We start from the raw sequence: 15130 nt of genomic DNA, 5'->3' as shown, positions 1-15130 counted from the left end.
CTCCTCCATTTTGGCTTGGCACGAACGCCGTTATGTGTAAAACGGGAACGGAAAGATGGAAATCTGCCGTTAAATCCAGAGTCAGCACGGCAAGGTGACAGATACCGAGGAAGGGTTAAAAAAGAACGGAATTGATGAGCTGGCAAACGGAAATCATCGACGACGCTGTATTTTTTTTCTTTTCTTGGAAGGTGAGGCGTCTTGGGGCTCGCCTCTGTGGGCAGCCTGTCCATATCGATTCATATAAATCTATAATTTAGAATTTAGAATTACAATATATTTTATTTAAAAAAATTGCTGAAAATTCATCATTAAGAATTTATTGACCAAACGTATCCGAAAATTTGTGAGTTCTTAGCTACATACAACTCACACAACATATTTTTAATTATGTGTAAATATTTTTTATTTGGGGACTAAAACAAAATGAATCTTTAATTTTAATGGTGCAACTCTCATTCAACTATTTGTGATATATATTTAATTATGTGTAAAAAATTTCAAAGTAGAATAAATTCTCACATATTTGAGATTTTTGTCACACACTAATTAAAAATAAATTGTTCCCGTTCAACAACCTACCGATTTCAAATATCCTGGGCAATAAAATTTTCATTAGGGATTTTCAACAATTTTTTCTTTATTTTATCTGTAATAAATTTATGAAAAGTCCCCACTTACATAAATTTGTCTTTAATATAATATTTTTATGAAAAGTCCCCAATAAAACTCAACACTTATAATCTATACAGGCTCTCCTCACTATAGTTATCATATTTTTATTGCAATTATGTGTTATAATCTCCACATCAAAAATCCCAAGTTATATTGGCATTTTAATTTAATTTGTCTTTTACCGATTTATTAGTTTTATTTTGTTTCAAGAAATGAGTACCGTCTCCCACGTCTTCCTAGGCATTTCGTGGATTGCAATGCAATGTTGGAATTTGCATCGATAAAGATATTTTATATTTCAGTCCAAAAAGATATTTTATATTAAAAAAAAGGATTCCAAATTTTTTTGACCGAAAAAAGGATTGCAAATTGAAAAACAAAATATAAGCTTTCTAAAACTCTTACTCCTAAAAATTTTGGACAACTCTGTTTGATTTAATTTCTCAGTTTAAAAATTAAATTTTGAGTGCGACAACACGAATCATAATCCTACTGATTTGAAGAAATTTTATTCCTTAAGACGAGAAATAATAATAATGATGATGATTATAATGATAATAATAAATATTTATTTTTTTGGCCTTAATAATAAATATTGATTTGAACTTATAAATAGACAAGTAAAATGAGACAAAATCTTTCCTTCAAAAAGACTTATATTTTGAAACGATCAATGGAGTAAAAGGATCAGATAATGATGGCAAAAAAAAAATATAATAAGCCGAATTAAATTTGACAATTTTAAATATATTTTACATTAAATTTTTTATATGTATTATGTCAATTTCTTCTTTTTTTTGTGAATAAAAGTTTAGATGAATTGGGTCTCGGGAACTCACCAGGACCAGGGCATGTCTTCAGGTTTAGAAAGCGTTTATAGAATTACTTACAAATTGTCCACCAACAAAGTTCTCACGTCGAGAGCGGGATTCAAACTCACAACCTTGTGGGTTATAAATCGACTCCTCACCAATTGAACCAACTTTTGTTTGTTGTGTCAATTTCTTTAATTATACATAACCATGTGACTAAATTTTAAAATATTAATATTTAATTATAAATTCAAATAAAACAAAAGGAACAAGTATGATTAGAAAACTTGATATAATAGATATAAATAATCTGTTGTAAGTTTTGTTCTTTTAAAACCTCTAATTGTACAAGCATTTCTTGTGAATTAGATTGCATTTCCTTGTTTAACACATGATGGAGGGAGCACTGATCAGATTACTGCTAATAAAAAAGGATGAATATGTACTTATGTAAGACGGTGATTGAAAAAAAAAAGAAGGGAATAGAAAGCGATAAAGATTTTTTTTTTTTTAATTTTGATGTTAACATAAAGAGATTCTGCAAATTTAAGATGAAGCTGCGTTGCTCTTTAAAAAGAGACGTGGTCAACATGCCCATCAAAAAATGACAACCCCAACATTAGTTGTAGAGTCCTCGATAGTGATTGATCTTTGACAAGATATGTCATGAAAATACAACTAGCACATTCCCATGAATAAGTTTAAGAGATTCCCAACAACAACAACAAATTTAATTTGTAAGAAAATAAAACTTTTTTTTTAGATATTTTTTATTAAAAATTTAATAATTTTAATATTCTTTTTATGGAATTCTCCCAATAAGCCTTCCGTTGTTTGTTTTAAATTAAAATACCAATTATATAAAATTACAGAGTACATCTCAGGATGAGAAAGAATGAGCAGAAATAGATTTAAGCAGAAAATTGACATATTTTTCAAGCACCACTAGAATCAAAATGAACAAGAAGATTGAGGTTACTGCAAACATGATCGAAGTTACCATTTGCCACTAACAGAAAAGCATTCATAGCACTAAAACTCCATTCATAACAATACTTTCAATTAAAGTGGCCCTCTATGAAAATAGCAGAAGAATAACATTTCATGTCCTCGTTACAAATATTCATGTCAGGCGGCAACTTTCCTGATGTGAAAAGCTGTGTTGAGATTAATTATTTAATGAGATCCTGAGATTGTAATTTTATGGGATAAAGACAATCAAATGCCAAAACTTTAAATTCATTACGGTTAGGTTCTCAGAAGATTTTGTTAAAAAAGTTAAAAATATTAATTTTGATAATTATTAATATAAGAGTTTAAGTTTTAAAAAGAAGTATGAATTAATAACAATGAAATATCATAATTCACAACTAAAATTTGAATCTTTCCAATTGTTATTTTCAACTTATTATGCAAAGTTTTTTTTTAAGGAAATTAAACTATGATTAAATTGAAGTTCTCAGACCTAATTATTATTCTCCTTCTCCAAAATCCACATAGACACAAATTACATTATGCATTCATCTGGTTATATGTTGAACAAATTTTTTGAAATTCTAATTGGTTGCTCTAATATTAAGCTAAAAACTTAATTTAAACCAAAGAGTTGAAAATGTTAAATTTCATCACTTAATTTGTAAATCGACCGGGAAAATCGACCGGAAGTGAAATATCGAAATTTTTTTAGAGAGAATTATAATGAGATTCCAAGCAACAAAAATAATTAAAAAACAAGTTTCAGAGGTTGTCATTTCCTCTGTAAGACTTGTCGTTATAAGCTGTTCAGATTGTTATTGAGACTTTTTAATAATTATTTCTCTTCTACGGGATTTGATTCTAATTCTCCCTTCTTCTTTTTTATCCTCAAGGGTCCATGGTATCGGCACTGGGGAGGAGAAGATAGAAGCTAAACATCAATGGCGCAATTGCTGTGCCTCGGTCTCTATTGCCCCCTCCAACCCAACAAAATTTCAGCTTCTTCTTCTAAGGCCCTGAAGCTTGGTGAGTCAACCAATGGGTCAAAGATATCCATTTCCACAACCAGAAAAGGTAGCTCAAGTTCCCTTAAAAAAGTCATTTTTCGGATTCTTGCTTCTATTTAGTGAGTGAGAATTATAATTTCACTGAATTGTTCAGCTTTCACTGCTTCTCTGGCTTATTACTACTGAAACTGACTGAACTCCAGGTGCTGCCAATCGCTTGCTCAAAACCCGGAAGCTGAATTTGGAGGTTTCTCCTCACAGAGCAGGTATACTTGTCTTTGTCTCTGCTCTGCTATCACTTACTCTTACTATTTAGCTGGAGTCACGCTACTTAAGGAGAGTGTCACTTGTTAATCGGATTCATCCTTTTTCAATTTTATCTACTACGTGCAGTATCAGCGGTTAGGTTGATGAGGATAGAGTTTGGAGGTGCTTTTGCTGACCTTCTCAATGAGAAAGGCAAAGGTTCAGGTGAGAATGAGATGGCATATGTTGAAAGAACTCTTGGCTTCCGCACCCGGCAGTTAAATGATCAAGATCTCAGGCTGGTTGTAACTTCCACTTCATTCTCTGGTTTTCATTTTGTACTTTGATGCTATTTATTAATTAGACTGAATCTAGGTAAATTATTTTTAAACCCATCCAAAACAGTTGTACTCCTCCGGTTCTTAATATAAGACCCATTTAACTAATTTGATTAGATTAAAGAAGTTAGGTAAGTTAGTTAATTATAAGAAAATTGACACATTTTTCCTAAAACACCATAATCATCTTTCTTAATACCTCTCACTCTCTCTTTTACTTAATTATGGTTGAGGGAGTATCTATAGGGGTAATTTAGAGAAAATTGATAAATATGATAAATGGGTCTTATATTTAGGACCAAAATCAACTCAAAAATTGGGCCCTATATTAAGGACCAGAGGAGTATTATGGTAGATCTATTAAGTTCTTATCTGTCCTGCAGCACTCATGAGTCACTGTATTGATTTTTTTCTTTTCCATTCTTGTTTTCAACTAAGGTTACAGACATTGTAGGGGGAACAATTCGTTGGAGAAGATATCTTGATCATTTGATTAGTTCAATAAGTCACGATAAAGATATATCTAGCATGGAACCCCTACTGTTGCAGGTGATTTAAGGTTCTGTACTTCTTGTGAACATGTTTATACAAGTAATCTAATTATATGAAAAAATTATTATACAAGTAAATGGGATTAGACAAGAATATTTTGAATCATGACTCTCACGCGGTTCATCATGATCGAATATAGATTTTGTATGTGAAACCATGGAATTTGTCATCTACTCTTTGAGCACCTAATTACTGATCTTAGTGTTTTTTTCATTCTCAGATTCTACGGGTTGGCTTCTATGAGATTGTCCAGTTAGATATGCCACCTTATGCTGTTGTTGATGAGGTAATTTACTTGCTCATTTGTGTATTGTTTCCTTGGAGAATAAGTCGGTTTGTTATATGAGCAGATATCAGAAAACAAATAGAACTTCTGTTTAGAAGGATTCTTATTTGTTGAATTTTCAAATTTTTGCTGATATATCTGCACTGTATAATCCTCTTGATTTGCTCTTGTATAGTACCTTTTGCTTTCTATTTTCTCACTTTCCTTCTTTCTTTACCTCAATTGTTTTATTGTTCCTGTCATATGGAATGCAGAATGTTAGGCTTGCCAAAGTTGCTCTCAGACCTGGTGCTGGCAACATGGTCAATGGAATCCTTCGAAAGCTTGCAGTGCTTAAGGTATTCTTTCTGCCATGTTATAAACTGTGGTGAAATGAGCTGAAAACTATAAATAATTTATTAACTTCACTAATATTTGGCTTACAGGAAAATGAAAGCCTTCCTTTGCCCAAAGTGGAGGGTGATGACCGTGCTCAAGCGCGTGCTCTTGCTACTTTGTATTCTCATCCAGTTGTGAGTTTTTTATTCTCTCATTTCTTTTCATCACTCATGGTTTGGATAAGTCTAGAATTGGAAACCTGTAGCTTATAAGGAATAAACAGATATTTTTTCCTCTGGCCAGCATTACTAGTACTTCTCACTATCGCTGGATTGATAATTGATTGAGTATTTTGTTTTATGAAACTTTATCATACTCATTTAAAGATGATCATATTTTTATTGGACTTCCCCTGCTTCTTACTATTTGTCTAGATCATCATCTGGAAAAGGTGTATTAGCATAAGATATGCAAAATGTCTTTGCACTTCAACAAAGAAATTTGAAAATTGTATGCTTAATACATCATTTGCCCAAGTTTATGTCTGTAGTGCTTTCTAAATGGACTCATATTAGTACTATCTCAGTGTTTAGTTTTATCAAATTTGTGTATGAGGTTTTGAGAAACTAAACAGTTTGAGTGCTGCGTCTTCTCTCATATAACTTGAGTCGATAGTTAATGGTTGGGATTTTTGTCTTGTACAAAAAGCTAGTTATGACAATGAAGACTTTAATGTCCATCCAAATAAATATTGTAATGTAGAGAGGGTGAGAAATTTTGTTCACGGAATTTTTTTATGATAGCCGTTCTCATGAAAATGGAGGCTAAATTTACTTCTTATTATTTCTTTCTTAGTGGATGGTAAGAAGATGGACAAAGCATCTTGGGCAGGGAGAAGCTATCAAATTGATGATCTGGAACAACAGTGAACCCAGTTACAGTTTAAGGTTAGTGACTGCTTCTTCTTGTATTCTCTGCTCCTCCCAAAATAGTACAAGGTGTATGACAGGGCAAATGAAGTATTCAAGCTCTATGCTAATACAAATTTTAGGGCAAACCGCGCAAGAGGTTTTTCAAGAGCTGACCTTGTGGCACAGCTTAATGCATTGAAGGTACTACCATTATTCCATGCAGTGATAACTTCTGCTTAAAATTATAATCCACATGATCTTTCTGTACTTTTAGAGTTGTTATAAAAATTTTACATTTCGTCTTCCTTGAATTCCTTTGGAATGAATTCCTTCTTCTCTGTGGGCTGTGGCTAATGTATCTGCTACTGATCTGCATACCATAATTCTAATTTACCTACTGTCCTTGTGTAATCTATTTCACTCCCAATTTAAGTCTGTTTTATTGAACTTCAGGTCCCGCACACGCCTTCATCACATTTGGATGAATTTGTTCGCATCAAAACTGGGCTACAGGTATGAAAATTAGACAATGAGTTGATTATAAGAGTGTTATGATCTTTGAGTTTCCTAACTGGGCTAATAACCTTTTAAGGAGCCATAAACTGATAAATGGTAAAAATCCAGAGAGATGAAGGATAGAATAAGTGAAGCAGGTGGAGAATAGATGATAAAGAAAATATCCCTAGTAGACAGTTGATGGGGCGGGACTTTATATATTGTGTGCTTTCTAACTTATGCAATAGCCTAAGAGGTTTATTAGATAGTGTCATTTCCGCCTGAGCTATCTACTTTGGGTATCACCCCCCTGGGGGGGGGGGGTCCCCTAATTTCACACTGGAGACATTGAAGTCTTGTTGTTCTTCAGGTTCTTCACTATTTATACCTTTTCTTTTATTTTTTGCCCTTATAGATTGTCATTCATGCTGGTCTGCTTAAGAAGGGTTTATGCTCAGTTCAGGATGAGAGCGCAGGTAATCTTTTCATCTTATCTGATAGAAGGGTTAACTATAATGTTCAAGCTTCTTTTCTCTCAGAAAAGTGGCCTTTGCCTTATTTTGATGATCTATCAGAAATAATCAGCTGTAAATATTTGTGGTTATATATTAGTAGGCTTTTAGATTTTGCAAAGGATTTCCTTTTGCTTGATAGGCCACATTCTTCTTTTCAGGGGCCAAACTGGATAGGATATATGTGACCCGCTTGTTGATTATAAGAAAAATTTTCAACCATGGTTTTTCTTTGAAAATAATTCTTACAAGCCTCTATCCTCATAAAATGGATTGTACATTCTCCATTGCAGGTCTGGTAGTTTCTGTTGTGGATCCTCAGCCTGGTGAAGTCATTGTTGATTGCTGTGCTGCTCCTGGCGGAAAGACTCTGTACATGGCCTCTCACTTACGTGGTCAAGGTATCACTAGCTCTTACGAAAGAGATTGAACATCTGAAAACCATGTGGGATTTCTTTTGGTTTAGAGACTATGATAAACTTTTTAGTAATGTTTTGTTCTCCATAAAAGACATCCATCCTGAAGAATTTTAATAAATTTCCCCCAAGTTAGCCTTTGTCCTTGGCAACCACAATTATTTGCATGACCTCTTTATATTAGAGCAGTTTAAATTTTCACCCATTTATGTGCCCCAAACATTAGAACTTGCTGTCTGTGTCAGAGAAAAAAAATGCTAGCTATTTCCAGATATTACTCTCCTTAGTCATATAAGCTGTCTGGCAGTGTTAGTGTCAATGATCTGTCTTGCTGAGACGTTGAATCACAAGTGTCCCTCCACCTGACGAATATGTGTGCTAAGAAGAAGATTATTTGTTCCAGGTATGGTGTTTGCAATTGATGTAAATCGTGGTAGATTGAGAATTCTTAAAGAGACAGCAAAATTGCACCAAGTTGATGGTGTCATTACCGCCATCCATGCTGATCTTCGTGAGTTACCTGTAAGTCATTAAACTTACATTTCAAAGCTCAGAATCTGTTTATTTTTAATAAGTTGGCTTTGTATTGAAATTCTAGGATAGCAAACCACTTAAGTGTAATAAAGTTTTGTTGGATGCTCCTTGCTCCGGACTTGGTGTTCTTTCCAAGGTACTATATTAAACATCTTGCGATCACCCATCTTGCTTCCGGTTTCTTTTCTCGCTGACAAACCTTTTTTTAATCTTTGGCTTTTCAAGAGAGCGGACTTACGCTGGAACCGGAAGCTAGAGGACATGGAAGAATTAAAGAAATTACAGGATGAGCTGCTAGATGCAGCATCCAAGTAAGGCCAATTTTTAAATTTTTTTTTTTTTAAAAAAACTGTCCTCTATTCATGTATTAATTCATGAGAGGTGCACGGATTTGTAAAGTTATGATTTCTTTGTCTTGGTAGCTACTATATTGAGCTTCTTATAAGGTGTGTAGAATTTTTTTCAGACGCAATGGCTAAAAATCTTGATTTATGACTTATGACTACCGTTTCAGTTGTTATTTGCACATCATGAGAGTTAGTTCTGGTTTTGAAAATTGCCTTCTATGAATGGCTGATTGAGAACTATTATCAGTTCAGTGAATCTTTGGATGAAGAACTCTCTATAATGGTGACTAGTGGTAAAGTTGAGTAAGGGGGATCAATTCATTGTTATTGTCTTTCATGTAACATCTTTTTGCTTGTGTAGATTGGTAAACCCAGGTGGAGTGTTAATCTACAGTACGTGCTCCATAGATCCCGAAGAGAATGATGAGAGGGTGGATGCTTTTCTTGCAAGACATCCAGTAAGTTGTCATTGGAGTCTAAGATTTTCAAATACTTTATTTCCTGTTCTTGGACCCACTTGTGCCTAGTCGTCTTGAGCTTCTTGTGAGATTTAGAGAAATTGAATACTGGGCATGTTACAGGAAAGCTGTCGAATAAAATAATGGACCATCAAATGCTTTGGCTATATGTAACCTCTTTTGGGAAGACTAGTCATGGTTTGGTTTCTATTATGAAGTTAAAACATAAATGCTAATTTACTGTTCTCCATGGGATTCAGGATTTCCACATCGATGCCGTAGATAGGTTTGTTCCGCCTGATTTTGTGACGGACCGTGGCTTCTATTTCTCCAACCCAGTAAAACATTCACTGGATGGCTCCTTTGCTGCTCGATTGGTTCGAGCTTCATAAAATGAATCCTGGGTAATAATCTTCAGTATCTTCATTGTCTTTTGAGGGAAAATTCAGTTGAAAACCGATTCCTAGTACTGCTGCTTACATTGGTGCTGGTCTTCGCTCCAATTTTTGCAAGCACTGTCTCGTGCACTGAAATCAGACATTTTTCCTTCTGGGGGATATTTCACACTCAGAACAGGGAATCATCTGCAATTTTTCCCAAATATCGTTTAAAAATATATGAATGGTCTACAGCCCAAGAGCATTTCCATTTTTTTTTTTCCTGGTAATCACGGATGGGCTGCATCCCAAAAGCATCAACAGAGGCACTTACATTGTTGAAGGATGATTATTGTCGATTTTCAGGCAAAACACCTAACTTTCTGTGGCAAATCTTGTGGCCGATGGTCATATTATGTATACTTTTGCTCCAGTTGCTTCATGAATTTTTTTTCTTTTTTTGGGTCCTGAATCTGGTAGATTGCTGGACTTCCTTTTTTAACAGGACCTCATGAAGTAAAATGTTTGATGGATGTAAATAAAAAAATGCTACTCTTCTTGTAAGTACTGGATTCCAGTTAAGGCTGGTGCAGTTTTTGTTATATGAAATTGCCACTGACCTTGGGAGAACAAAGTTGAGAATGGATGGCTTTTTTTCCCCTGCGAGGTATAGGTATCTTTCTATTGAAGATAATCCTAGTTAAGACACTGTCGAGCATTAAAATGCTAGTACTTTTCTCAGTAAAGATTTGAACTTTAGTTCATTGTATTGTAGGGGACTGGTCCTTTTCATTAGACCAAATTCTTGTTGGTTGATTTTAAAGCTTCAAGCTAAGTTTATGATTCTTGTGCATTCCAAGAAGATCATAAATGAGTGGCAGAGATAGTTTAACCAAGGGGCATGGGCACAGCATGATCAATCTGAGCTCCTGTTAAATAATTTGAAAAGTCAAATCGTTGTGAGATATGAACATAATTTGTATTTACAAATAATAGTACCTTGCTTAATACTATTTCTGATCCTTAATATATGACATTGTTTGACTTTTATTTTGGTCATAAATATAAAATTCCAATCCACTCTGTTTCTCATAATTTATGCATTTTTTCTAATTTAGTCTTTCTAATAATAGTAGTTCTGGCGAATACATTTGTTTAATAAGGATATTTTAGGAAAAACAACATATATTTATTACAAATAACTAACTTAACTTCTTTCCTTAATCTTCTCAAATTAGTCAACTAGTTCTTATAATTAAAATCGGACGTGGTATATGTTAAAAATTTTGATTTTATGTCAGTTAAAAATGCCTTATAATATTAGATGAAGCCAAGAGGGTTTTATGTAAGAACATTATGTAATTACCAAGTATCTATGATTTTAAACACCAACTTTTCGCTGGAAGTCGAGTGCAGAAAATAAAGATTTTTCATTTTTCAAAGTTAAATGTGTTTTGGGTTTAATAAAAAAAGGCTAAAAAAATTAAAAAAATTTTTTTTTATTTTTTTGAAAAAAAACAAGAGGATCTATTTCTATTCCAGTTTAGGCTGGATGTATCGAGCAAATGAGCTTAGAATGTTAGATACACCATACAAAAATTAGGATGTTGGATGTGCCTAAAAAAAAAGTGTTGGATGTACTTTTATTCAAATTTATATTATATAAAAATAAGTTTATATAAATAAAAAATATTTTTTATATATATTAATCTCTTTTTTTAATATATAGAAATTTCTTCTCTATATTTTATGAATTTCATTTTCAAATCCGGAGAGAAATTTCATTTCTATATTTTATGGAAATTCTTTAATCGATGGCTCTCAAAGTGTCAAGAAAATAAAAATAATTTTAAGAGAAAATAAAGTCCAGAGAGAGATGGACCAAATAATGGACAGCATAAGTAAAATTCATTCCACTATTAAAACACCCAAAGTTCACAAGATTAGATCCATATCTTAATTAATCCCGTCCTTGATTCCAATCTGTGCATGACAACCAATATCTTCCTCATAGCTTGTATCACCATGCACGCCTACCAAGTCAAAAAACGAGGTACTATTATAATTACTTGATGCTTTTTTTTTTTTAAAATCACAATTATCTTTTTATTGGAGATAATTCTGTTCAAGACATTGTTAGACGTTAAATATGGATACTTCTCTCAGCAGCAAAGATTCAAACAGTAGTTTATTATATTATGAAGGATTAGTTTCTTTCGCTTTGTCCCCCAAATTTTGTAGTTTATTCTCCAAAATATCTCTATTGATTACACATATCAAGATATTTCATTCAAAGGTCATCATGTTTAAAAATAGTATTTTAGAAGAATGAATTCATATTGATTACAAATAATTAACCTAATTATCTTTATTAAATACTTAAATTAGTTAAACACTCTTATATTTAAGAACTGAGGAATTACAATAATAAGATTAAAGAGTGGTTGTCGATTATTGCCTCATAAGAGTGTGATATTAAGAAAAGCCACAAGCATGAAGCTCATCATTGAATCTTTGTCTCGAACACTTGGATTATAGAGAAGAAGTTGTCGTCGTTGAACAGGTACTAGTGTCTTTCCACATGAATAGGACAATAACATGAAACGACATTCTGCCTCTCTCATGCAGGTCCCAATATTAATTATTATGACAGAATCATATAAATATATATATGTATGTATGTATATATGTGTGTATGATATCTCCGGTCCTTAATAAGAGTTATTACCTCCGATTCTTACCTAGTTGACTAAGATTAAAAATGTTTGTTAAGTTAGTTAATTGTGATAAATATGTGTTGTCTTCTCCAAAATATCATTGCTAATCATATGTATGAGCTAAAACTACAATTTAATAAGACATTTAAAATATACAATTGTGATAAGGATTATCTTAAAAAAATAGATAAATATGAAAGACAAAGTGAATTAAAATTGTATATTTAAAACCAAATTAAAAAATCAAACTAACTCTTATATTTATACCCAGAACTTAATTAATTTGAATAGGTTAAGAAAATTAATTAATTTAGTTATTTGTCACAACTATGGGTTAATTTTCCTAAAATATCTTTTTAATCATGACTATTATAAGATAGAAATCCCTTAACACGTATAATTAGTAGATATACTTTAGAGAATAATTATAAATTTATGAAATAAAATGGATTAATATCTTATATTGAGGATCAAATGAAATCCCTATTAGCTCTTATATGAAGCAGAGGAGGGTAGCGTGTGTGTATATTAGAGGCACGCTCAGCTTGTCAGAAAAATTAGAAGCGCGCTAAGTCAATTAGAATTAGAATGACACATCAATCGATCGACAATCAATAGTATTAATAGCCCAAATTGAATTCATAATTAGACTCTCTTTTTTTTTTTTTTTTGCCAACACAGTTACATTCTATTAAACATTCTTTATATAAAATATCATGTACCCAAGTTTTGAAGGGTACAAGTTATCTTAAATTCGGAACAAATGGACGAGTAGTCTCACACACTAACAATAATATTGAAGAACACAAGACTTAAATGTAGAAAGGAAGCGGACAAATCTCAAAACAGAAAGGAGAGAAGGGAAATACAGAACTCAACCTCCACCTCAAGCAATTCGACGTTTGAAGACAGCAACACCATACATGCGCGTGCGGCGCGCGCACTATTTTCAGTTCTTATTATAAGACTTAGTGACTAATTTGGAAAGATTAAGAAAGTTATTAAATTATTTAATTATAGTATATATTACATGATCTCTCTAAAAATATTTATGTGTATTATTAAATTATATATCAATTTATAAGTGAAACAAATTAATTTGAATAAAATAATAAATATAAATAGAATTTAGTAACTTTTCTTAATTTTTTTAAATTAGTCAACTAGGTCTTATACTAAAGATTGGATATATAGTAGACCACTATTTCCGATCCTAATTATAAGACCCAGTTGACTAATTTGGAGAGATTAAAGAACTTAGTTAAGTTAGTTATTTGTAATAAATAGATTTTTTTTCTAAAATATCCTTACTAATCAAGTTCATTATTTAGAACTACCATTATTTTAGAAGGATTATCTTGGAAAAAAGTAGATAAATATAAGAGATAAAATAGATTTGGGTCTTATATTTAGAACCAAAATAAAAGTCAAACAAGGACTTATATTAAGGACGAGAGGTATAGTACTCCTCTGATCCTTAATATAAGACCCATTTAACTAATTTGATTAGATTAAGGAATTAGGTAAGTTAGTTAATTATGAGAAATGTGATGCGTTTTTCCTAAAACACCATAATCATCTTTCTTAATACCCCATCTCCCTCTTCTACTTGATTATAGTTGAGGGAGTATCCATAGGGGTAATTTAGAGAAAATTGATAAATATGAGAAATGGGTTCTTATATTTAGGACCCAAAACCAACTCAATAATTAGGTCCTATATTAAGGACTGGAGGAGTAATATATAAGCAAAAGCAAAAGCATGTGATCCCAGTTTAATACTTACATTTCAGAGTAGGGAAGGACATTCAACGTTATAATTGTTCATCAACAGTAGCTAGTGGTCCTCATCATCTTCAAACCTCTGGATCTGCCTCCACTCCTTTATGTCTCTCTGAAACAATGAATTTCTTACTGTAATAATAATGCTTGGGACCCGCAGGAGTTATATATTTATTTATGTTTTAAACATTCTTAAAACAGTTACAAGCAGGTCGAGATACGTATGTGGAGTTTGGATGATGATGATGATATTCAGATCTGGTTTGGCCGAGTCTTGAATCAGATAAGATCGGAGGATGGATCGACCACAAAATTCCAAAAATTGGTCTTCCTACCTATCAACTTCGAGATATCTATACCTTTATTGGCCTAAAGGAAAAAAAAAAAAAACAACTTACTCTTGTTGGTTTTGGATAGATAATAGAAAAATAATAGTAATGCATCATACTGCCCTGTGGCTTTATAGTATGGAAACTCTTCGACAATATATATGATGTTGTGGGTTTGAAAATGTTTATTATTTCAAGTTGCCAACTCTTATATTTTTTTCTTTGAAAAAACAAATAGATTGTCGATTTCTGAGAACAAAAAATTGCAACCACAAAATTCATGATAGATCAATCTAATTTTTTTAGTAGTATAGACCCATTTTATTAATTGACATTATTTATCTCTTTCTATATACAAACTCCAACATAAACAACAAAATAGAATTTGACTGTGGAAGGTCATAACTCCAGTTTTTGGAACTGGGGAAGAATTGAGGCAGTGGTTGGCATTATAGCAATGGCAATCAGTGAAGAAAAGGGAACAAGTGTTGAAGCATTGTGCATGTCCACTACGTGTCACGTATTTTTCCTTTCGTTTTACCATCTTCTCTCTCCTCGCAACTCAAACTCATCTTAGAGAGAGAAAGACACAACACATTTGCTGGGTAAAAGCTTGATCATGATAGTGGCTTGAATACTTTCGTCACAACTGAGAGGCTATTTTTTCTATCCTACTTATAATCCCAGCTGTTATGCCAAGGAAAAAAAACTAGATCAAATACTAGGCTAACTGAGGTAGTAGTTGAAGGATCAGTTGCTCGGATTGGGAGCAACTCTCGGAGTCAAACTAGTTTATATTAAAATAATATAATTTAATTGAAAATAACAAAATATAACAACATTAATAATCACTAATAACAAAATATAAGAAAATACGACAATAGTTTGATTGTAACAATAACAAAGTATAACAATATGAGAGAATTTTGATTTTTTGATTCATCATTAACTAAAAATAATAATCATTGATATCCAAATTATTATTAAACTTCATTCAAATCTATATGGACTAAGATATTAAGAGTTGAATAAGAAAAAATAGGA

The 15130-nt window shown here is 32.3% G+C and overlaps 1 protein-coding gene across 4 annotated transcripts; it reads left to right on the top strand.

Annotated features, from left to right (window-relative positions):
• The first annotated feature begins 3362 nt into the window (after window positions 1–3362).
• On the top strand, window positions 3363–9893 carry LOC114741361 (probable ribosomal RNA small subunit methyltransferase B). Of its 4 annotated transcripts, XM_028929616.1 has the most exons (18): window positions 3363–3536; window positions 3673–3735; window positions 3863–4017; window positions 4492–4602; window positions 4826–4891; window positions 5146–5229; window positions 5317–5403; window positions 6065–6156; window positions 6261–6321; window positions 6574–6633; window positions 7031–7091; window positions 7421–7528; window positions 7947–8065; window positions 8142–8213; window positions 8303–8388; window positions 8786–8882; window positions 9143–9286; window positions 9396–9893. In XM_028929616.1, exons 1-17 carry the CDS (start codon window positions 3404–3406, stop codon window positions 9272–9274), a joined length of 1587 nt encoding a protein of 528 aa, XP_028785449.1. In that variant the 5' UTR covers window positions 3363–3403; the 3' UTR covers window positions 9275–9286; window positions 9396–9893. The 4 variants fall into 4 exon arrangements, with proteins under 4 accessions (XP_028785449.1, XP_028785450.1, XP_028785448.1 ...); XM_028929617.1 differs by having other exon boundaries at window positions 3863–3940; window positions 4499–4602; window positions 9143–9893; XM_028929615.1 differs by having other exon boundaries at window positions 9143–9893.
• Window positions 9894–15130: the final 5237 nt, after the last annotated feature.

The sequence above is a fragment of the Neltuma alba genome, unplaced genomic scaffold, assembly GCF_004799145.2.
Source record: "Neltuma alba isolate B1F8T4 unplaced genomic scaffold, ASM479914v2 tig00003374_pilon, whole genome shotgun sequence".
NCBI lineage: Eukaryota > Viridiplantae > Streptophyta > Magnoliopsida > Fabales > Fabaceae > Neltuma > Neltuma alba.
Note: the sequence above shows the minus strand (reverse complement) of the source record. Positions and strands in the feature narration are given on the sequence as shown.